The 23,439-nt window shown below is 43.2% G+C and overlaps 3 protein-coding genes across 4 annotated transcripts in view; all 3 read right to left on the bottom strand.

The window, feature by feature from the left end:
• LOC139063609 (oocyte zinc finger protein XlCOF6-like) overlaps positions 1-23,439 on the bottom strand; it is a 158,721-nt gene that overhangs the window by 36,435 nt on the left and 98,847 nt on the right. The gene's annotated exons all lie outside the window — the stretch shown is intronic.
• LOC139063624 (beta-microseminoprotein-like) lies at positions 6,099-7,131 on the bottom strand. The gene is made up of 4 exons (XM_070546019.1): positions 6,990-7,131; positions 6,719-6,800; positions 6,478-6,586; positions 6,099-6,373 (listed from the first exon to the last, which is right to left on the bottom strand). Exons 1-4 carry the CDS (start codon positions 6,990-6,992, stop codon positions 6,247-6,249), a joined length of 321 nt encoding a protein of 106 aa, XP_070402120.1. The 5' UTR covers positions 6,993-7,131; the 3' UTR covers positions 6,099-6,246.
• Positions 8,715-23,342, bottom strand: LOC139063616 (uncharacterized). Of its 2 annotated transcripts, XM_070545999.1 has the most exons (11): positions 22,745-23,323; positions 16,015-16,138; positions 15,540-15,774; positions 15,035-15,305; positions 12,775-12,949; positions 12,563-12,639; positions 11,029-11,209; positions 10,676-10,924; positions 10,422-10,593; positions 10,086-10,231; positions 8,715-9,990 (listed from the first exon to the last, which is right to left on the bottom strand). In XM_070545999.1, exons 5-11 carry the CDS (start codon positions 12,791-12,793, stop codon positions 9,878-9,880), a joined length of 957 nt encoding a protein of 318 aa, XP_070402100.1. In that variant the 5' UTR covers positions 12,794-12,949; positions 15,035-15,305; positions 15,540-15,774; positions 16,015-16,138; positions 22,745-23,323; the 3' UTR covers positions 8,715-9,877. The 2 variants fall into 2 exon arrangements, with proteins under 2 accessions (XP_070402100.1, XP_070402099.1); XM_070545998.1 differs by lacking the exons at positions 8,715-9,990; positions 10,086-10,231; positions 10,422-10,593; ... (1 more) ...; positions 11,029-11,209; positions 12,563-12,639 and having other exon boundaries at positions 12,789-12,949; positions 22,745-23,342.

Genomic DNA, 23,439 nt, shown 5'->3' with positions numbered 1-23,439 from the left:
TCCCAGCTAACCGGCCTCCATCTTGGACCACATTTCCCAGCATGCTCCTCGCGGGAACTCCCGGCATTCTCCCAGTCACACCCAAGCCTATATATGGAAGACGCCGCACCGGCTCTTCACTCAGTCATCGTTTCATTAACCCTGATCAGAGTTCTCTACCGAATAATCCAGATATCAAACATCTTTACCAAGCTCAACTCCCGTACCCAGTCGACCATCGTAACAGGATGACTGAGTCCGTAGATCCAGCGGAGTTCGAGCGCATGAAAAGAAAGACGGAGCAATTGGAAAATGAACTCATTCAGCTCCACGCCCTGATCGATCGGCTCCACACCAAACAAAACTCCCAGACCGATCTCATCCTACAATTATCCACAGCCCTCCATGCTCTCCAGCAGCAAGCCCTCGCTCCACCAACAGAGGGGCCGCACTTTAGTCTCCCAGAGAGGTGGAACGGAGAGACGGGGAGCCCAGACGGTCTGTTCGCCACCCTCGACATGCAGTTTGAGTGCCAGCCAGGGCGCTTCCACACTGCGCGCTCTCGGGTGGCGCATCTCACCTCCCTGCTCTCCGGACGCGCGGCTGAGTGGGCCGCTGCGCTTTATAATTCCAAATCACCGGCTTGCAATGACTATGCTGCTTTTGTGTCCGCCCTCAGAAAGACTTTTGTTCCACCCAGCAGCGAAGTGGGAGCAGAAACACAACTCCTAAAGCTCCGCCAGCGGGAGCGCACGGTGTGCGCTTATGCGTCGGAGTTCCGCACCATCTCCGCCAAGCTGCGGTGGGATGACTCTGCCCTCCGAGCCGTCTTCTTGGAGGGACTGGCGACCTACATCCGTGATGAGATGGCAGAAAAGGAACTGCCCCAGACCCTGGATGAAGTGGTCGATTTGGCGCTGCGCATGGATCAGCGGGTTCTGGCTCGGCCCAAGCCCTTCACTCGCCCATCCAGGGCGCCTGGACCTCTTCATCGTTCCCCCACGCCCAGTGGCGGAGCTTGATATGTGCAACATGTGCGGCCGAACAGGGCGGCAGTCTGGAGGGGGCGGCATTTAATTTCTTTTTTTTTTTTTTTTCTTTTTCTTCCATCAACCGATACATCAACAAAACATAGAAATCACATGTTCTTCATAATAATAATAGTGATGAGTGATGATAATAATAATATTTCTGTAATAAAAGCACAACAAAGTCATTGTTTGCGTTTATATTGGGATTTTATTGCGCCCCCTTGTGTCCGCCGCGCCTCTGTGGTGCGCTCTATAGCGCCCTTCATCAGGTGGGGGGCGGAGGGATCTCGGAGAGTGATGATGGAGGGATACAGGTACCGCTTCACACATCACCGCTCACAAACATAATGGAGAAGAAGCGGTCGAAGCCATCTGGTGCCCAATTTCGGAAAAAAAGAAAAGAAGAGGAGGAGAAACGAGGAAAAGATGCAGGTATGCATCTCTTTATTATTTAGTTGGTAGTTTTCCCGCCTGTCCCCCAACTTATTGATTAACTAACCTCTCTAATCTGTACGTTTTGCATGGTGCTATGATGATCCCTTCAAATGTCTTTTGCTAGCTTCTTACGTTGCATGTATTTAGAACTACTTCCAACCGCTAGCTTTTTCTTTGTCAAATGAGCTTTTATGAATAGCTAAGAGTGGGAAAACCGAAAGGCTGATAACCAAACGCTATCAAATTAAAATGAGTCTTTGAGAATTTTGCTGAAATACATTGACGGCGGGCGGCAGGTCTCGCGCCGGCGCCATTCGCCTTTCTTTTTGGGCTCGGGAAATGAGCTACGTATTATTTACCCCACGAAAAACGGAGCGGCAGCGGGCCGCTGGAGGTGCCCTGCTAGTAAGATCCCGTTTATACTGTAAACTGCCATAACATAAAAACTATAATAGCTAGAGCGGTCTTTTATAGCTGAAAGTTGAGACTGTCTCGCCTTTCAGCACTGTACAAGTCGATGATGTCATCGTGTTGCGTTAAGTGTGCTGCACACCGCGGCTATGTTAACTCACAGTGACCTTGAAGCAGCGTGGGAGAGTTGAAGAATTTAACCAGTTAAAATGGATTCATGGATATTTAATCAATAGTTGTGGCTCCTCTGGTCATTTAGTTCTTTGTGTGCCGGAGACATTTGCTGAATAAGGAAATAAAAACTTAAAATGACAAAAAAAAATTAGGGAAAAACACTTGTTTTGTATTTTATCAATTATTAATGATTAATTGATTGTTGGTATTTTAACTTTTGGTAAAGGAAAACACACAATTTCGAGGCAGCCCCAGTCTGGAGAAGTGATGGTGACATCAGCCGTTAAAAATAAATAATACTCTGAGGTTTTTATGAATTATTTGTACTTTTACTTGAGTGTTTCTCTAACAGCAGTACTTTTACTTGTAAATGAGTAATATTTTAGCAATGTAACAGTACTTGTACTTGAGTACAGATTTTCAGAATTCTTTCCACCACTGCTGAAAACTGTAAATGCTCATTGTAACATGTTAATTAAAATGCTTAAGCAACAGACGTGACATGAAGAGTGTATTGTTGTTTTATGCAACATCAGGAGCCCTACACAGATATTTTGTGATGACATCAGCTGCCCCCGGGGTCACAGCCATCTACCTCCACTGCTCATTCCAGTAGGCCAGTATTTGAACTCGAGGAGGGACAGTCTGCTGGCACCACATCTCCCCAGGAAGATACTTTAGGTGGGTTTTGCACATGTGTGTGTGTCCAGCAAACATTTAGCTATAGACATTTAAATAGTATTTTCACAGAATATGGGAATTGTTCCATATAGCAATGTGGTGAGTTATGCTTCCATTTTCTGTCAATAGAGAGACCTACCAGTATATGTGAACTTGATGAGGGACAGCCAGCTGCCACATCTCCCCAACAAGATATGTCAGGTAAGTTTTGCACAAGTGTGTGTGTGTGTGTGTTGTTGTTTGTGTCCTGCAAACATTAGAGAAATTTGAATGTCACATATTGTATTTTAATAGAATATGTGAAATGGTCCACATAGCAATGTGTTGAGTTACGCTTCTGTTTTCTGTCAATAGAGAAGCCTGAACGATCAACCAATGAGTCCCATTGAAGGTGATGATGAGCCTCTTTCTTCAGACCCAGCCAAGTGGACATCACCAATAACCGACAGCATACGCACAGAGCTAGTTCGAAGAGGACCTACCAAGGTGCCAACTACTTTTATATTTCCCAGGAATGAAGGCGATGGCAGGTGTTGTCATCATCACTATTTCAGTAGAACTTTGACAAGTGGTGAGAAGGTGGCCAGGAGCTGGATGTTGTATTCAGTTAGCAAACGTTGTTATACATAATACACTCCATGCAATTTGAAACAAAGTTGTAGGTGTAATTTTTTTTCTTGTGTGTGTGTGTGTTTGTGTGTGTGTGTGTGTGTGTGTGTGTGTGGGGGGGGGGGGGGCGTCACGGGGGATCTCGCACAGGGCGCCATTTAGGCCAGCTCCGCCTCTGCGCCTGCTCCCGGACCCGCTTCTACTGATGAGCCTATGCAATTAGGCCACCTTCCTCCAGAGGAGAGACAGCGACGGTGGCGCGAGAGTCTCTGTGCCTATTGTGGCTCCTCCCACCACACGCCTGAACTGTCCATTACGTTTGGGAAACGAAGGAACCCACTGAGTGTCGGGGTCGCTCAGCCTGGGTCACCTTCAGCCCCCGCCTCTTCAAATCGACTCCTTCTTCATGTTACCCTCCTTCATAGTGAGACCTCACTTCAGATGCACGCGCTGTTGGACTCGGGGGCCGCTGACAATTTTATGGACATGGATCTGGCTAAGCGCCTACGGATCCCCATGACCCCCTTGGAGAGAGTTGTGCCAGTGACCTCGGTGGACGGTAGGCCCCTCCAACCCTATCCGATCCAAAACCGAACCCAGCCACTCCAGATTGTCCAAGGCCACCGAGAGACCCTCCAGTTCCTGATCATATGTGCTCCCTCCTCTCCTCTAATCCTGGGATTTCCCTGGCTCCGTCTCCACGACCCCCGGATTATGGTCCCAGGGCCGCATTTTGGAATGGGGGACCCAGTGCCAGGCCCACCTCTCTCCTCCTACATCCATGCCAGACCGCCCGGACGGTGACACTGGCCAAACACCGCCCAATCTGCCACTGCCCTACCGGGACCTGGCTGCAGTGTTCGACAAGCGGCGCGCCACCACACTGCCGCCTCACCGCCCGTACGACATGGAAATCAAGCTGCAACCAGCAACCAGTCCACCCCGGGGGCGCCTTTTTTCTCTCTCTCCCGCCGAGTCCAGAGCCATGGAGGAATATATTGACCAGGCCCTCCAGCAGGGTTTCATTCGACCTTCCTCCTCCCCGGGTGCCACAGGCTTCTTCTTTGTCAGGAAAAGGAGGGTGATCTCCGCTCCTGTATCGATTACCGAGGTCTGAACAAAATCACAGTCAAAGACCATCCTCTGCCACTCCTCACATCTGCCCTGGACGCCATCTCCCAGGCTGGACCTCCGGAGCGCCTACAATCTGGTCCGTAATTCTACCGAATAATCCAGATATCAAACATCTTTACCAAGTTCAACTCCCTACCCAGTCGACCATCGTGACAGAAGCACCCCATGGCCGTGAGAGCTGCGCTCTGCCTGCAGCTGGAGAGAAACTGCTTCAAGGCCTACCACATCAAATAAAAACATCTGAAAGTTTACAAAAATAAATTGTCTTAAAAACTGCTAAAAAGATACCAAGGTTCAAACAATTTTACAGCCATAAGATTCAAATAATACTAGGCGGCTGTTATAATTATGGTCATAAGAGGGTTATTAAGACGGCGATGCACAAACTGGAAGTGATTGGTAGTCATTCCACTCCAATCCAGTTGGTGGCGGTAATGCACCAAATGGTTGTTTGCCAAGTGCCATAAAACCGCAAATAAGAAGAAGAAGAGAGGCGGGAGCATTCGTAACAAACTCGAAGCGATAGTCAAAACATGAAGCATGAAATGGAGTTATCCTAGTGGCTCCAATAAGAGAAAGAAGCAGCTTGCTTCATAAAAGCTTTAATTTTCACTTCTGAAAGTGACGTCGTTTTTCTATGTAAACATCAAAAGGAAACAGGAAGGAAAGACAATGGAAAATGTTTCAAGGGATAGACCAGAATGGAAAATAGAAAAAAAAAATAACTAAGGCTAAAGCTCAGGAGCACTGACAGGAAAAAGAAAGCAGAGCAAATATTGAAAGCGCTCAAAGGGAGGGAATGTCACGTTGAAAACCCTAAAAAGAAATTTAGACAAGGAGAGTCAAAAACAATCCGAAATTAAGCATGCACATTAAAATACGCGCCCATTCAGACTCCTCTTGTCCTTCAGATGGAATAATGAAGGCTTTTTAATTATCGTCCTCCTGAGTGCCTCTGACCCCTTTTTTTCTGTGGATCCCTCATCTGAATTACGCCAGAGGGTCTTATAATGTTTGACACCCAAGAAGCACTTTTGCTGTTTTTGACCACAAATTATAAGGTGGACTTTTCGGGACAGTTTATTAAAGGTTGTGAGTATGATGGTGTTTGGACCATTGAACTCAAACATTAAGGGATGTGTGCAGCAGAGGTCCAACAAAGATGAGAGGAGGTCCACAATCATTCGTCTGATCCTGATTTCTGTTTATGTCACAGTCATCTAAACAGAAAGATCCTCAAACCCTGAATGAGTCTGCAGAACGTCCCTAGCTTGTGTTTTCTCTCTGCTTCTGAGTAGGAAGAGCGATGAAGAATGTTGCCGAAACGCAAGAGTTACCTACCTCTACACACCACCTAGTGGTATGCACCTAGTGGTGTATACCTGCTTTTAACTCTGAGAACATATGTGATTATCTGCAGTCATGTTTTTACGAGACACACAGGAAAGAAAGAAATGTGTCTGCATGTGTTGAATATTCACATCTGGAGTCTATCTGAAGTTTATCAAAGCACCTAACCCCTCTTTACTAATGTAAAATAAAACCTCAAAAAAAGAAAGAGGGTCAAAGGTTACATCAAAGAAGATGCCCTAGTTTTGTTGCAGTTACTTCATTTTATTTGACAACAAAATTACACCACCACCGTTACTTTGGTCTTTTATTTGCAGGTCCAAGTGCATTCATGTTTGCTGCAAGGTGCAAACTGAAAGCAATGATTAGATTTCTGATTGACAAAATAAACATGAACCTTCCAAACTTTATTTTAATGGACAAATACCATCATCATCAGCTGTTATCCCACAGCAGAGTAAATTGGACAAATCTCTGATGGGTCGTTCTTCTTGTGCACGATGTATTCACATGCCGTTGGGTCAAACACAGACACACAGTCACTGGGGAACTGTGTTGGGATATAATACCTGCAGTTACACACAAAAAATAGCATTTTATTAAGAAAAATGAACAAAACACTGAATATCATCAAACTGAGTTTGACCCATGGAACTGTGATTCTTATACATACGCGGCACAACATGAAGAGCAGTCACAGTCCATGCATTTACTGTTTCTCCAATGTGAACCAAGTGGATGCCACGTCTTATCTACGTCATCCTGACAATGAGTCTGATCACCTGTCGATGCATCAAGAAAAAATAAATCACTGTCATTGTGTGTGTGTGTGTGTGTGTGTGTGTGTGTGTGTGTGTGTGTGTGTGTGTGTGTGTGTGTGTGTGTGTGTGTGTGCGCGTGTGTGTGTCTTTTACCAGGGGGCAAGGGCTTGAAGAAGCACTGAGCGTTTGACAGTGACACCAAACACCAGAGCAGCAAAGCTGGAGCCAAATATTTCTTCACAGGAATGAAATCACAAGAATTACTCAGCAGACAGTTGGAGCGTGCAACGTTTTTGAGTCCAAAAGTTCAAAATAGTTTGGAAAAAACAATTTTGTTAAAAATGCTTAAACTATGGTTACATTTAACACATTTTCTACAGTTCCTCTCCATCTTGTCATCAACTAAACACTATTTGTCACTCACCATTGTGGCTGTCCTTCTAGCAGAGTTCAGGTCAAACACTCTGCTGGGTGTTTTGGGACAGTCTCTTTTAAAGGTTGTGAGCACAGGGGGGGCGTTTGGACTATTGGACAGCAAGGGGCAATTACACTAGGACTTAATTGAATAGGTATCACAACTGTGTGTGTGTGTGTGTGTGCGTGCGTGCGTGCTGGGGGTACTTTAACCCTTTAAAGCCCAAACCCTTTGAATTAGAAAACAGATTGGAATAAATATATCAAAATGTAGAAATGAATTAAATAAAATGAAGAAGTAGAATCATTTTAGATATATGTATGGATAAAATGCCACTTGGGGTTTTCAATCTTGAATATTTGACTCAAGAAGCAATTATACAGATGTTTGAAATGGGTTGTGACACAAGTGTCACTATGGGTCCTTAAGGGTTAATTTCATTGGTCATCTGTGTGTCGAGCCAAAACCTTCTTCAAAAACAGTTTTAAGCTACTTTAGAAAAATCAAACAAAGAAACAAAGAGCGAGTCACCCCCATCAACTTTCTTTACTGACCAACTATATAAATGAGTGTCTATTAGCGCTGCAGACATGTGTAGTCTTGGTGTCTTATTTAAAATGAAAATATTTAGTTTAAAACATTCCATTAACTCTGCACTAAATTTAAAGTTGAATGGTCCAAATGTGATCAGGTCTCTGCTTTTTGCAGACAATGTGGTTCTGTTGGCTTCATCAGATCATCCTCTCAGGCTTTCACTGGAGCAGTTCGCAGCCGCACAGGAAGCAGCTGGGATGACAAATAGCTCATGGGATGAGGTCCTGCCCCAAGTGGAGGACTTTGAGTATCTCGGGGTCTTGTTCATGAGTGAGGGAAAGACGGAGCACAAGATCAATAAGCAGATTGATGCCCTGTCTGCAGTTGTGAGGCCTGAGCTAGAAGGCCTTTGAGCTAGCAAGCTCTCGATTTACCGGTCGATCTAGGTTCCTACCCTTATCTATGGTCATGAGCTAATAGGTAATGACCAAAAGAATGAGATTGCAAATATAAGTGGCCAAAACGAGTTTTCTCCGCAGGGTGGCTGGACCCTCCCTTGGAGATAGGGTGAGAAGCTCGATCATTTGGGAGGGGCTCAGGCTCCTGGTTAGGATGCCTTCTGGACACTTCCCTGGTGAAATTTTTCTGGGCACATCCAACCTGGAGGAAGACCAAAGGAAGACCCAGGACACGCTGGAAGGACTATTCTCAGCTGGCCAGAGAACGCCTTAGGATTTCTCCAGGAGCTGGCCCAAGTACACAGTTAAAAATCCAACTTGCAATCTGTTTGGAGAGTTTAAAGTTTTAAGTCAGTTGAACGTTTTAACTTGCAAAATGTTAAGTTAATACAGAAAAAACAGTTATAGTTGTAGACTGAACTTAAAATTGCATTGCAACTGGTTGCTTTACTTTTTAAGTTCACTGGACTTTTTTTTTTACAGTGTAGCTGGAAAGAGGGAAGTCTGGGCCTCTCTGTTTAGGCTGCTGCCCCCGGGACTCAAGCCTGGATAAGCAGACGAGAAAGGATGATCCAAACTCTTACCTAAATGTAGGTAACAGCTGTTCCAGGAGGCCACCATACATCTACTCCCTCTTCCAAACACACACATATATATGTGTGTGTGTGTTAATATATACGGTACATACATATGTATATGTGTGTGTGTGTATATATGTACATACAGTATATAGACACATATACACATTTTTTGCTTTTATTCGTTTATTTTATTTGAAACCATAAAATTTCACCATTGACAGATCAGTTCAAAAGAAATGTCTAACTTTTCTACAACTGCTGTAGCTGTATTCTTAATTTCAGCCCATAATTCTATAAAAATGTCATCAATAATTATTTTAATGATTTCACTAGTGTAACTCAAAAAATTTGAATATGGTGCAAAAGTTAATTTATTCCTGAAAAAGCAAAAGGATCCCAAGCCAAGAACTGAGTACATATGCATGACATGCGTGGAATTCAGATGTCATCTCTACTTCAAATCCTTGTTTTATTGATTTCATGTGATATTCAAAATGTTTGAGTTTGGATGTGGAGTTTTCAAAAGCTGTGAGCCATAATCATCCCCACTTTAACAAATAAAGGCCTAAAATATCTGTAATGAATCTGTCTCAATCATTAGTTTAACCTTTTTAGATGAATTACTGACATAAATTAAGTTCAGCACCTTATCCTAAAGTTTTCATCTGTGTTGTGTATCATATTTTACAAGATGCATGAATTATAAGACATACACAAAAAACACACTAATGTACGTTTTATAGGTGCATGTACAGGAATTGCACCACGATGCCAAAAGAGGCAGTGAATGTGTGCTGGAAGTTTCCTCAGGTAATGAGAAAGTTGGTAGCTGTTGTTGTTTCTTAGGAAAAATGGTTGACATTCACTTGTTACTCCTCAGGTAATTAGAAGACTGACCAACACCAGTACTCCAGTTTCTAGACACCAGTGCTGCAGGGGTTGAAATATATTGTGAATATATATTGACAATATGCAAACCTCTGGTCTGATAATTAAAAGGAAAATAAATTGTCTGAAGGCAATATGAAAAATTAATCTGGAATCTATAATCTACTTTATTTAAAATAAATTTAAAACACAATGTGCTCTTCAAAGCTATCTACAATCTCTTAAATGTCCTCTTTTCTCCAGGCGACACAAACATCTGGCCTACAGATGCTTTGTGAGTCGGTGCTGGGGTTTTATGGGGAGAGGGGTCACATGTTCCAGCTTGTGCTGTCCTGCGGATCCAAAGCGAACTCCCAGACACAGATGGTCAGTCTGTTGGCTTTAGAGATGCACCTGCCTAAAGCGAGACCTGTATGCAGCCCAGCCCCAGCGTCTGTCAGTGGAGGATGGTAGAATGTTGATGACAGGTGTGTTGGATCCTTTCTAAATACGGCTGGGGGTGGGGGACAATCTCTTCAAAGACATCAGCAATCAGGCTTTGCACATAGCCTGGAAGAAATTGAGTGCAAATATGGATATTTAATAATGCATTTCTACATTTCATAAACACAATTTTTTTTTACATTTTTTATTGAGTAACTTACATTGTGTTGTTGGCATCTCCACCGGCTCTACAGTGTGTCCTCTCTTTGCTTTAGGGAGACGTATGGCATACCTCCGTTTCCCTGTAGCTTTTCTTGCCTGAATGTGACTTGAATTTTCATTAAAATGCATCGCTGCCAGATATAATCTGTCAAAAAAAGCATAGGATGAGAATTTTGCTTCCTACATTTACTGGTTGCATCCAGATTGTCTACATCACACATGGTAGCACATTACTGTGCAGAACACTATACCTCTCTTACTTAAATGAGCTCCTTTAAAAACCAAAGTGTCTCTGCTTCCCACATGGTAGCACATGTAGATGTGACTAAACCTACCTGCACAGCCTCCCAGTGAGCGGAATTAGCACGTTTCTGGGCATGAAGCGCAGCACTACGCTGTGGAAAGCCTCCTGCGTTGAGGTCTGGTACTGCGAGATTAGCCGTGCAACATTTGTGAGAACCCTCTTATTAGTCAAGATTTTCTCCACTTTGAAAAGTGCTTTTGAACCTACAGACACAAAGCACAAAGTTAATAAAACTTCCAAAGTTATTTTGCCACTAAACATTGAGTAAACCGGTCAGGTACAAACCTGGTTGAAACCACTTCTTGCGATCTGTGCTCCGGCGGACTGGATGTTGGCATCGTGGGAAGAGAGGGTTGTCGTGGACGTGGATGTCTTGCATGTGGTTCACCATGGAAGTCCATTTGGCAACTTTCTCTGGCCCTGAGGACGATGATGTCACACACCAATACGCGTGGTTGCTGATTCCACACTGCCACTTCTTCACCACCTCACAGTCCTTATCTTTAGCCACTTTGGCCAGTTTCTTAGAAATACCTGGAGGTCATATAAGTGGTTTAAAAAAACATGATGTGTACATCTTTTTTATTTTGTTATGTATACTTGCTTCCCAATAGTTCAACTGCATAAATCAAACATACTTTTTTCTAAACGCCAGACATCGTAGTAGTGTGTTATCTTTTTCTCTTGGAGGAAGTTTTGGATCTGGGGATGATGGTCTGTGACAATGTAATCGACTGCCACACCCTTTGACTCCAAAAGCCCAAGGCTCCTTGAGAGTCCTTCTTTCGCCATGTTGTGGCTTCCACCAACCTCATTGCTCTGTAAAAAATAAAATAAAATAAAACAAACACCCACACACTGTCAGGCAGTTGATGGACACCACGTTTTGGTGTGTGTGAATTTATGGAGGAAATGACATTTTGCTGTGAGAGTGAAACAAAAACAGCCACTAATACTGCTCTGAATTGCCAGGCGTGTTGGGCAAGTTACTTCAAAACTGTAATGCATTATTTATTACTTGTTACCCTAATTTGAAAGTAATTCATTACATTACAATATTACTGATTTTAAAATGTAAGGCATTACACTACTTTTGCACTACTTTGTTACTTTCACCAAAACAACTTCAATATGAATCTGGTAATCACATCCAGTTGAAAGGGATATGGTATCTGAGCTAGGATTGCTGTTAAAAACAGTCAGATATGATAACAATTCTTTAAAATGATTGTTTATTAAATAAATACAGCAAACTGTTCTCTCAGCATGCTGCCATCTTATATTAACTGAGCAGGGAGTGAGGTGGTGGGGGCTCCAAGCCTATTTTGCCTTGGTCCCCAAATGCCTTGATACGGCCCTGGATGTGGGACTGACTTCTGGGGTGATCTGATTCTATCACATGTATAAATATTAAATGCTTATATATTATTGTTTTTCACTGGTAAAATGTGTATTGGGAATAAATCTACCAACTTTTTATTCTTTTCAAGCACTTTGTTTTGTTTTCTTGGTTTTAATTGAATCATTTCCTGCCCTTTCTCTCTCAAACCTTCCTGCATGCTGCATGTTTTCTCCGTCTTCCAGAAAAACAGTTTCCTAGATTTCCTACTTTCTAACTAATCAGACAAAGGGATCTACTGAACGCAAAAAAAGCTTAATATGCACTCCAGCAGCAATGAGTTGAAATAACCGGGGCACAGATTATGAACTCAGCTGAGGCAAAGCAGGTCAGAAAAGCACAGAAAGTACCAGAGAATATGGGCTGATATGAACGATCGCAAGTGAATTATTATGTTTTGGTGGAGCGATTTTGTGACTGTTACAGCGGCCGCGCACAGGACGTAGCTGGAATATTTGAGCCATTACTGCTGTGCACTGCGTCCTCTCTGCTCATAGAATGCCCGCAAAGCCGAGTACATAAATGACGTAATATATGTGGATACTGGATCTTTTTTGAATTTTTAAGAAATCCACGTCTTGATTCTGGGTTTAAAAATGCATTGTAATTACAGCGTTACTGACAACTGTACCGAGTAAATATTACCATTTTCTTTCCCTGTAATGCCTTACATTACCACATTACAGCAATAAGCAATGCATTACAGTAATTTTATTACTTTTGTACCACGTTACTCTCAACACTGATTGTCAGACGTGTTTGAACGCACTCACCTGTACAAGCTGAATGTCGATTATGCTGTTGTTCTCCAGATTCATCAAACTATAACTTCCATACTTTGCAGAGTGACCTTCAAATACAGTAGAGATGAATTACTAGAAATAGGTCATGTTAATGTTTGTTATATTAGCATGCTGTTACTGTGTTAAAGCACAATCTGACACAATTTAATCTGTATAAAAATTCTTATAAAACAGAGCATTACCAGCTGAATCTGCTCGCATGTCCCCTCCAACCTTGACTCTTTTTTGGCTCAGGATTCGTAGTTGTTCTTCTTGGTACTGCTGCCATTTGTGGATCACAGCTGGTTGCAGATAACTGTTAGAAAGCTTCTGAAAAGCTTAGTAGCTCATATTTTGCAGATGCATGGCTTGAAACACCTGCGAAATAAAATAATCTGCAAGGGCTCAATATATAACACTATCAACCAGGAGTGTTGGTTGTCAATATTTAGTCCAAGTAATAAACAGATGACAACATTCAATTTTCCATCAGAGTTCATGTAGTCCTCATCAAAGTGCCTATTTCAACAAATCCTCTCTGCCTTTGCCTCTCTGACACAGAACCACATATATTAGTCATAGCTGTCAAATTGTGACAGCATTTATTCGCAGCTTTACTCTTCTGATAAAGCGAGAGGCGAATCGATTTTTTTTCTTCTCCAGCACTCAGAGAGCACAGACGCTTTTTCTTCAGCTCCCTTATCTGCTTCCCCAAGGCTCTTGTCCTGTCTGCCTACAGAGCACTTCTCTGCATTTCTCCTGAAATCACTACTCTTTTTTGGAAATATGGACTTAATTAACTGGTCATTCAATGCGATTGATAAGATTTTTTCTACGATGAGAATGGAGAAGGGGGCTCCCACCTGTCCCGAGGGGACATTCACAGCGGGATATGCACTCGATTCTTGGGTGGTCTGGCGTATCGTGTGCCTCTCTCAGTTGTCCATCGAGGACGTGGAAGATTTGTGGATATTCGGCCTGATGATCACTGGATTTCTTCAGATTGGAGTGCGAGGATATCTGGTTTTCTGGAAATTTGGGAAGACGGGAGCGATTGGAGTGCAACCCGCACCCACGGAATGTGCCGCCCGGGCGGTGACCTCACAGACCGGGACGTTACTCGAGGTGAACCGTAAGCTGGACAATATCCTCGCGGCGTTGCCTGTGTTAGTGCGCAAGATGGATGTCATCTCGCCGGGCGGTGTGGGGATGTTTAGAACGCATAAATTGGCTTCACTGGTGGACATGAATGACCACTTAATAGACTCCAAGGCAGAGAGGAAAATTATCTCTGTCTGCCCTAAACAAAGTCTTGTTTATCCTTATCTGACGCCAAGCAGCCTCCAAGGCTGCCTTCAACTCACCCCCACGAAAGGAGGAATGCTAACAGATGCTGTGTCCCGACCTTCCCCCCGCCTTCAGATTGTGACTTTGGCTTCGAGGTCATCGACCTGCAGGAACTCAATGCGCTCTCTGTTCCTCATTTCTCCCTCCCACCTGTCGACTGCAGCTGGTGAAGCGCCGTAATGACAGCTCCCGTTGGAGGATTCAGGATCCCGCCCAACCCCACCTCCCCATCGGACTCTGATGTTTTGTATCTGTGATGTTCGTGCTTCTATGTTGAGGAGTTTTTTTGTATTATAGAGTTACTCCCCGCTGGGTCTAACTCTGCTATGCCTTTTTTTTTTACCTTACCCCAATTATCCTCATGTAACACCCTTTTCATCTAATGAAATGAGCGCCGTTATGGCTGCTCTCGTGACTGCCTGTACCTGTTTTTGTCTACATGTGTGTGTGTTTAACCTTGGTCAGGTTGTGTTCGCGGAGTCAAGTTCCTATGCTCTGGGTCGCTGGAGCGCTGGCAATAAAGCTGATTCTGATTCTGAATATGAGCGCCATTTCGTGGAGGTCTGACAGACGCTGAGTCAGTCCAATCATCATTATGCATAAATATGACAAAAAGAAATCCGAGACCGTGGTCTTGAGTCGGAAAAGGATAGAACGGCTTTTCCAGGGCAGGGGCGAGGTCCTGCCTCAAGTGGAGGAGTTTAAGTACCTAGAGGTCTTGTTCATGAGTGAGGGAAAGATGGAGCGAGAGATCAACAGGCGGATTGGGTCTGTGTCTGGAGTGATGCGGGTGTTGTACCGGTCTTTCGTAGTGAAGACAGCGCTGAGCCGGAAGGTGAAGCTCTTGATTTACCGGTTGGTCTATGTTTCTACCCTTACGGTCACAAGCGTTGGGTAGTGACCGAAAGAACAAGATTGTGATTACAAGTGACTGAAATTAGTTTTCTCTACAGGATGTCTGGGCTCTTCCATAGAGATAGGGTGGGAGGGTCAGTCATCCGGAAGGAGCTCGGAGTAGATTTGCTATTTAGCTGAGATGGCTTGGGCACCTGGCTAAAATGCCTCCTGGACACCTCCCTGGTAGAAAACATTGTGTTAGAATATACATTAGTTTACCTTTTGCAAATTAAAATAAGAAGAGCCGGTGAAATATATGGCAGCAGACAGCTGGATATTTCCTACAGGGGTGCTCCCCATCACTGGCTGGCTCTTCCATTTCTTTGAAAAACTGCAGTGATGGCATTTTTGGTGGACAGAAAGAAAGGTTCCTCGTCTGTAGGTCTTCACCTCCGACATGCGGCTGCATACTGGACATGTTTCGAAAAGTTCCATGAGGTTTTTCTCAAATACTATGTACTTGGAGTCTTTGTATCCTGAAGATGTATCACTGTTTAGAGAAATGACAAAATATATATAAATATATATATATATATATATATATATTTATATAAATATATATAAATATATATATATATAATATATATATATATATATATATATATATATATATATATATATATATATATATATAGTACAAGGTTACTTTAACATATATAATTAAACATAATCTATGTCAAAATAAAACATTTATATTTAGATGAAGTTAGAAGCAAAAACATACGTGGGCTCTGAGGATTCAGCAACATTGCTCATTGAGGGTGCTGGATCATAGATGGAGTCATGGGGTTCAGGTGTTAATGTGGAGATTTCACTTTCATCCTCTTCATCTAACCGAGGTCTTTTACTTGGCCTTAGATGAACAGGCCTGACAGGCGTTGGAGTACCAGGCCCCCATGGTGCATCAGCAGTGCTTGTGGCAACGCTCTTCCTTGTTATGTAGAATTCTGTTTTGGTACCTAAATTAAAATAAATGTGTTACTGCGACTTTACAAAGATAATAAGAGCTTTCCAGGATTTCACATAAAACCACAATGACTGAATGAAAAGCAAGTCCATGACTGTTGAGAACTCTAAAAATAACAAAGTAGCACACATATTATTCAATTTGTAATGCATATTGCATAAGCACATGTGCATTCATCGGAAAAGAACTACAAAACATCACATTTGAAATTAAAATGAGTTACGTGACAAACCTTTGCTTCGAAAACGATGACCCAATGTACCCATCGAAAGCTGTGTTGCTCGTGTCGAACGGTCTGGTGAGTCTGTTTGTGTGCTGGTATGAAGGCGGGATGTCATCAGTGTTTCGGATGTGCTCTAAATATAAGAAACATAAAATAACATGCAGTTTAAGTCAGTTGATGCAATCTATCACCACATGTAGGCTACGCTAGGACTGGAAATAACAGGTCAGAACTGCAAGCTTAGTCAGATTATATCATTCATTTTTTGACAAATTAAACAAAGTATTACTTTAACTGTGGATGAAAAGAATGAAATTGTTCTTATTTTCTGACAGAAATAAAGAAGTTAGTTTACTTTAGACTAAAGATTCATTTTTATTGCATAAAAAGCTAAAGTTAAAGAAAGGCTCTGTTCAAACAGTAAGTAATAAATTGAATTGTGTGTGCTGCAGAACTTTACAGATAAGCATTAGTGTTGTCAAAAAAATCGATACCTAGATATAAATCGATACTAAACGTGGTATCTAAATTAGATATTCCATCCCTGTGGTATCGATATTATGGACTATTATACACAGCCTTCTTCAAGTACACCGACACGCACGACAGCCAGATGCCGTAAAGCAGCCTCCGCCTCCCAGACAAACAGAAGAAGCAGACGCCGCATGGCTACGTTGCTTTTTCCCACGCGAGTTGTCTCTGATCCAAGTTTTGTCTGCCAAATAAATAAACAAAAACATAAACAGCGAATTTGGGAGGCGCTTCACAGACCAACTTAATTAGCATACCAAGTCTGACACGTAGTTGTATATTCACGCTTATGTGCTTAAAGGAAACTCCCGTTTATTGCAACCCGGACTTAATTTCTAGCATGCAGTACGTTTGTTTACTCCCGCTGACAACTTTGGTGCTACTTGGATTCCCCGGGGTATTTACATCCATCGGCGAATCGCCATCAGTGTATATCCATATAACGGGTGCGGACGGGCACCCATGGTGCAGCCTCGAAAGAAGACATTATCTGCACCAAAACATCTCAATGTCGAAAGGTTTTGTTAGGAATCATTAACATGATTCCCCTGTTCGTTTGGAGCGGGTCTGGGATTTCTAGGCGTGAACAGACTAGCCGCGGCTAATCTAACCGGCGCTTTTAATGACGTCACTGCCGTGCGCCAATCTGTTTTTATTAAGATTACCGGTAGATGTACCTTTGTCCTACTGTGGAGAAATTCGTTTTCTCCCTTTATTGACCAACAGAGTTGTTCAAAAGTACAGAACAAAACATATGGCATTACATCTTATGACAAAAATGCACCTTAAACAGAGTTTAAGCAGCAAAACATCACTCTGCAAATAGTGTATATATAGTGAGACAATTCATGATTTAAAGTGTTAACTTTCGCCAGTTTTTGTATGCACGTTTTAAAAAATGCTGATACTTGAAAGGTTTAAGCACTTTACACACTTAATTCTTAACATTTAATTTTTGCAATATAAATTGAGGAATGTTATTTTTTGAATAAACTTGTTCAATAAATTGGTGTTTTTAAATAGTATCGAAATCGAGTATCGAGTCCCCCCCCCCCCCCCCCCAGTATCGAATCGAGTTTGAAATTTTAGTATCGTGACAACCCTAATAAGCATACATGTTAAAGGAGTCATCGCCTGTTACTACTGTGGATATCTACATCATATTAACGTCTTTTTGGCCATAAAAATCATTTGAATTGGAAAAATAAATTAAAAAGTGCTTTTCTGACCCTTTTCTGTAAAGGATATGTTTTCTCGCAAGAGCACACGTGATAATGCAAATGAGAGGCTTATTGATTGGTTGAAGGAAGCTGGGGTGTTGACACCGTAGATTTCGCTTTAGTATCTCTCCAAAATGCGATGGGCAGCATCATTTGGAATCATTGGAAGCCCAAGGAAGGTCCCGCCTTTCTCGCCTCTGATTGGCTAGAAGGGCTTTACTAAAATTGGCAATTTCATTTAGCAAGTTTTGTAAAGAAAAAGAGAACTTAGCGCTGTAAAAACCATTCTGTAGTGTTTTGCAAAAGTTTTTTTTATGTTTCTTTAATTAAAAAAACTGAAAAACATAAAATGTGCACTTATAATAAATCTTGTTGCATTTATCACACTGTTTTATCTCTTGGCTCTCAAGCATTGAGGTTATTAAAGATGAGTACACAGGACAACCGTGTGCGCCTTACCCGGGTGATGGGTAGCAACTGACTGTATACCATTTGTTACAAATTAACATGCCCGTTCCACCACCTCGGCCAGATGCACAAGAAGTGTGGGAGAAAGTGTGGTTAACTGAGAGAGCAGATGGTGTAGCATTGTCACATGGTTTGATCCAGGTCTCAGTGAAAGCCAGTGCATCGAGTGACAGGTGGTTTGCATATGCGGTAATGAAGTCTGCTTTGTTTACAGCTGATTAGCAGTTCCAAAGTCCCATAGACAGGTGAGTGTCTTCGGGGGGAGTTGTGTGTGTGGAGCAGGTCTGCTCTCTTTGATTGCATTCGTTTCGAGTCTCATTATGGGAACGCCCTAGACGTGACCTCATCAGAAGCTCTTATTCCAGCTCTGATTGGCTGGAACAAACCCATCAGTGTGCAGGAGGTGGGAACCCTCCCCCTATACATTGGGCCGAGTCCTCACAGAAAGTTTATTCTAAAACCTCTTCTGGCTACAAACAGAAGTTCCCAAAACTCTCACTTGCTGACTCTGACTGGAGCTAGCTAAACTGTCCAAAGGAGGAGGGCAAACTCTACCGCTGGGCGCTTTGCTCTGGGCTTACAACTTAACACGAGGGAAAGCCTCACACTAACCTGTCTCCAAGCAGTGGTGTGAGTTGCCGACTGTGAGGAGTAGCAACACACCTTATAGCGGTCCATTTAGCAAACGAAAGTTCCCAACATATCTACCGTTAAACCAGCTACAGAGAGCAGAGCCACAATGCTTCCCCCACCTACACACACCAGGTTAGCGCTAGCTGTTATGACGGTCCCAAGATGGCCCCTGAGCACTGGCCGCGCCAGCGACGGGGAGTTGGTGTCGCCTGCCCTGGATCTGGACCTGCAGGACGTGTGCAAACTCACTGCAGAAAAGCTTAACATCCAGTGGCCCGAGGTCCAAGTGGAATTGGCATGCTCTCGCTATGATGGAAGAAACTGCCGAAGGCGAAACGGGTCAGGAAACAACTCCTCTCATCACACGATGCAGAAAAGATGCAAGGAAAAGAAACGGGATGATGAGGCCCTGAAATTATGCCTCCCCAAACCAGTACTGGTGCATCCAGTAACCACTCCTCCCCCTCAGCGCCAAATTTGGTCCAAGCTGCAGCACGTCTGCCCTCCACCTTCAAGACCCTGAAGGTGGAGAACCCACAGTCTGCTCCTACAGCATCTCATTTAGCTCCTGCTAAAGGACTGTGGAAAAAAGTGGCCCAATGCTGCCATCTCGAATTAGCCTCCACTCAGATGGGGAGGAGAAGGAAGCAATTAACCTGACAGCTTCCGAGGACACGGAGAGCAAGCTGCCACCAGCTGAGTGCTTGGAAGTTTGATGCATGAAAGAGGGGATGTTAGAACCTGCTCCACGCGCCCCAAAAAGACGGTGTGTTCTTCCCATAGGCAACCAAGGTGGCCTGGTGACATGTCACTCTAGCATGGTTTTATGTTAAAAAACATTAAAATTGTTAAAGCTGTTGTAATGATTTAAATTACATGTTATTTAATAACCCATAAGGTGTAGGATTCCATAGGAAAATATGAAATCCACCTTAAGGATATGTGAGGTTATTTTAAACCAGAAGATTGGAACTTTTTAATGCAGGGATTAGATAACAGCTTCGTATTCACTCAGAGACAACAGAAGAGAGAGAGTCGCGTTTAAAAGTTTAAAGATTTATTAAAACAAATTAAACTAGACTGACTTTAAACACTAAATGTATGGTGTAACTAAGGGGGATGAGACGGAGAATAGGGTGAGGTGTAATGTTGCTCAGAACCAGCAAAGCGATTAGTTCTGATGGGAACTGAAGGTGATATCTTCGCGCTAAGCTTTGATTAGGAGATTCATAAACACATTTGATGCCATTTTGCCGGCCTACATACCCTTAGCGGAAGTCCCCGTTAGAACAGGAACCGAAGCCGGTAGGAAAAGCAGTGGTTGCTGACCAGACCAGTCTGTGAGATACTTCCGGGTCACGACGATTTTGTTGGCGTCTAGCGAGACCCAAACCTGGGTCTTGATGGTTCAGCTTTTATTCTGAAAGTAACCGTTGCAGCAGTTGGAACAGCAACAGATTTTATCCAGCTTGTCGTTGGTTCTTTCGGCTGAAGAGGAAAGTTACGGATTGGCCGCTCCGACAACTTCTCTAGAACGCTTTGAACTGGCGTTAGAGATGACGTGGGCATAGTTTTATACTTCGGATGTTTTGGTTTATGGTTGAATGAAAAGATGACAGATTTACCAAGCACCACCAAAACCACGCCTCCATCAGATCTGGCAGATTCTGATTGGATCAGTGAAAGCAATGTGTCATGTCTTTTAACACTATGTGAGATCAGTCCTATTGGAACATTTAAAGACATATTACTCATTATATTCTATAGTAATTTATAATAAAGTAATTAATATTTTGATTTCACAGATTGGTCACATCTTATTTATTGACTTTGCGTGATTAGCTTTATTAAAATAGAGTTCTTTGATTAATTAAAAGAAAATACTCCATTCTTCATTCTTCTGTTGAGCTGAAAAGAAGCAGTTTATAAGCAAATGCATGAGACCTTGAGGCCATATCTCATGCAGACTAGTCCTGTGTCAGAGGAGAGGGGGAAATGACTTTTGGTGGAAAACAGTCTTTCATTCTGTTACACTGTCGCATCCAGGCAGTTTGCCGACGGTGCAGCTAAAAAAGTTGAAAGCAAAAGTTCAATGAATCAGGGGGCGGTGGCTCATTTTTCAAGCGAAACGAGACCCACCTGGTGTTCAAAAACCCCTGTCTCAAGCCTAAGCCCCCACGCTCAATGGAGAACCATGGCTCCTGCCCCCACGCAGAGGCCTGCTATATCAGGCACAAGGGGAGATTTTCCACCCTCACCCAGAGAAGTTGTCCCTCTGAGCCTGGCCCGTAAGCAGTCCAGCCTAGAGGCTGTAGGTCTTCCGCAAAGTGTCATTGAGACCATTCAGGATGCCAGAGCTCCCTTGACCGGATCTCTGTATGACTGTAAGTGGTCTATTTTCAAAAGGTGGTGTGAAGAGAAACAATAAATCTCTTTTGAGTGCTGCTCAGTGGTGGTCATACTGGCCTTCCTACAGGACCTGATGGATAAAGGGAAGGCAATCTCCACTATTAAGGTATATTTGGCTGCAATATCGGCTTGCCATACTGGTTTTATGGGGATGTCGGTTGGAAAACTTCCTCTTGTGTGTGGATTTGAGGGGAGTGTGAAGGCGAAGGCCTGTTTCCAAATATCTGGCCCACCATGGGACCTCCCACTGGTGTTGGAGGCCCTAATTACTTCTCCTTTTGAACCACTGGAGCAGGTGGATTTGAAGGTGGTTACTTTGAAAATGGTGTGTTTGCGTTTGCCTCAGCAAAACGTACGGGTGAAATACATGCACTTTTTATTCACTCGTTATACATCTGAGGAACACTGAGGTGACATTGCTCCCAAACCCCACCTTTATGCCAAAGGTGCTGGGAGCATGATCCCCTATTTGTTTGGCTTCCTTCTGCCCTCCTCCTTTCTCTTTGGTGGACATGCTTTGTCCAGTGTGTGCATTACGCATATATATGGACAGGACGGATAATCTGCGAAAGAGCAGTCCTGGGCCAAAAATCGGTTGGGAAAGCCCATCTCTAAAAAGGACTTTCCCACTGGATTGTGGGAGCCTTCTCTTAGCCTACGGCTCCAGAGGGGTTCGACCACCTGAGGGCCTTCGTGCCCATTCCTCATGGGCGCTGTCTACCCTGGTAATATGTGATCCGGCGAGCTGGACTTCCCCTCTCACATTTGTTCGGTTCTACAACCTGGATGTTACAACACCTTCATTGGCTCGCTTGGTGCTCAATTGGTGCTGTCTGAGCTGTGTGCATGTTATGTTGTGTTATGTTATTTGGGATAATCGGTTTCTGGATTATGTTCTGCCTCGCAATCTGAGAGTCAGTATTTTCCCATAGTGACACATGGAATGAATGCTATGAAAAAGAACTTTAGGTTACTAATGTAACCCCAGTTCTCTGAGTAGCAGGAGCGAGTGTCTCACCATGCCACCCTCCTTGCTAATTCGTAGCGAGGAAGAAGTGGACATAAAAAATGTCAGTGAGGTATCAGTCAGTGGAAAATCCATAGGCCATTTCATACATTTTTTCAAGTGAAAGTTGCAGGCGATGACTCGACATTTGAATTTCTAACATCTACTTATTTTTTTTAAGTTGACCTAAAGGCATGTTTTGAATCTACAGTTGAAGTTAAACATTCTTCCTTTAGGGAGCACTGTCTTGAAAACAGTAGAAGCTTGAATATGCAGCAAGTACATTTTCGCTAACGCAGTTTGTGCACGTTTTAATCCTGCAGCAAAAACCAAACTAACCCCTCCGTAATTTAGCAATAACCCTTGTGTTGATAGCAGCCTGGGCCGTTGATTGTGTTGGTTTATGCATGCCCTCATGAGGAGTTAGAACAGGCAGAAGAAGAAAAAGGTGAAAGGTTTATTTTGCACTTACAGCCTGTGCGCTGGTAGGCGATCGTCGTGACGGTACAGATCCAGGTTTTAAGCATAACTTTGAAGCAAAACCACCAATGTAGGCCCCGTAGTTGGTAAAGTCACTCTCGTAAAAATGATTTGAACAAATCACTATTCCACCGCTGTAAAGCACTGGTGGTTTTCCAAAGACAAATTCCAGCCATTTCTTCTTCAGCTCTTCTGACTTTGGTAAAGAATGTAACGTAGATTTTTGATCTCCGCAAATAATACAAGCCCGTGCGCGTTCAGCCATATTGCAAACTATAGACATATGTTTGTGTTGCAAACCCAGTAATGCTAACGGTTAGCCACGAGACGAGTCTGCATCGGTCTGCATAGATTTTGGCTAGCAACTTCAAGGTGCATTACCGCCACATACTGGAGTTGGAACCAGGAAATTAAACACTAGGAAATACTAAACCTGCTGGAGTTGGAACCAGGAAATTAAACACTAGGAAATACTAAACCACCAAATAATTAAATAACGTCAATTATAATAATTCCATCAGCTACACGAATCACTGATTTCTCATCGCTAAAGAAACAGCATTCCTTTTGTGAGCTCCAGTAATCCAGTTTGTGTCCAGCATTGTCTAAGAGCGCCACTCAGTGGGTTGCCAGTTTGTTTGAAACCCATTCGTATGTTTCCGGTTCGTTCCCAACATTGGAGAACCG

Source organism: Nothobranchius furzeri, chromosome 17 (genome assembly GCF_043380555.1).
Source record: "Nothobranchius furzeri strain GRZ-AD chromosome 17, NfurGRZ-RIMD1, whole genome shotgun sequence".
Lineage (NCBI taxonomy): Eukaryota > Metazoa > Chordata > Actinopteri > Cyprinodontiformes > Nothobranchiidae > Nothobranchius > Nothobranchius furzeri.
Note: the sequence above shows the minus strand (reverse complement) of the source record. Positions and strands in the feature narration are given on the sequence as shown.

Excerpts from the sequence above, each read along its gene's own strand:
- LOC139063616 (XM_070545998.1), bottom strand. The coding sequence starts at position 23,035 with ATGTCTATAGTTTGCAATATGGCTGAACGCGCACGGGCTTGTATTATT. Across the intron at positions 16,139-22,744 it reads CGCCTACCAGCGCACAGGCT|AGCACATCCGAAACACTGAT; the intron begins GTAAGTGCAAAA and ends TCTTATATTTAG. Across the intron at positions 12,950-15,034 it reads CTTATTTTAATTTGCAAAAG|GTGTTTCAAGCCATGCATCT; the intron begins GTAAACTAATGT and ends TTTATTTCGCAG.
- LOC139063624 (XM_070546019.1), bottom strand. Across the intron at positions 6,587-6,718 it reads CTTCAAGCCCTTGCCCCCTG|GTGATCAGACTCATTGTCAG; the intron begins GTAAAAGACACA and ends ATGCATCGACAG. Across the intron at positions 6,374-6,477 it reads TGCTCTTCATGTTGTGCCGC|GTATTATATCCCAACACAGT; the intron begins GTATGTATAAGA and ends GTGTAACTGCAG.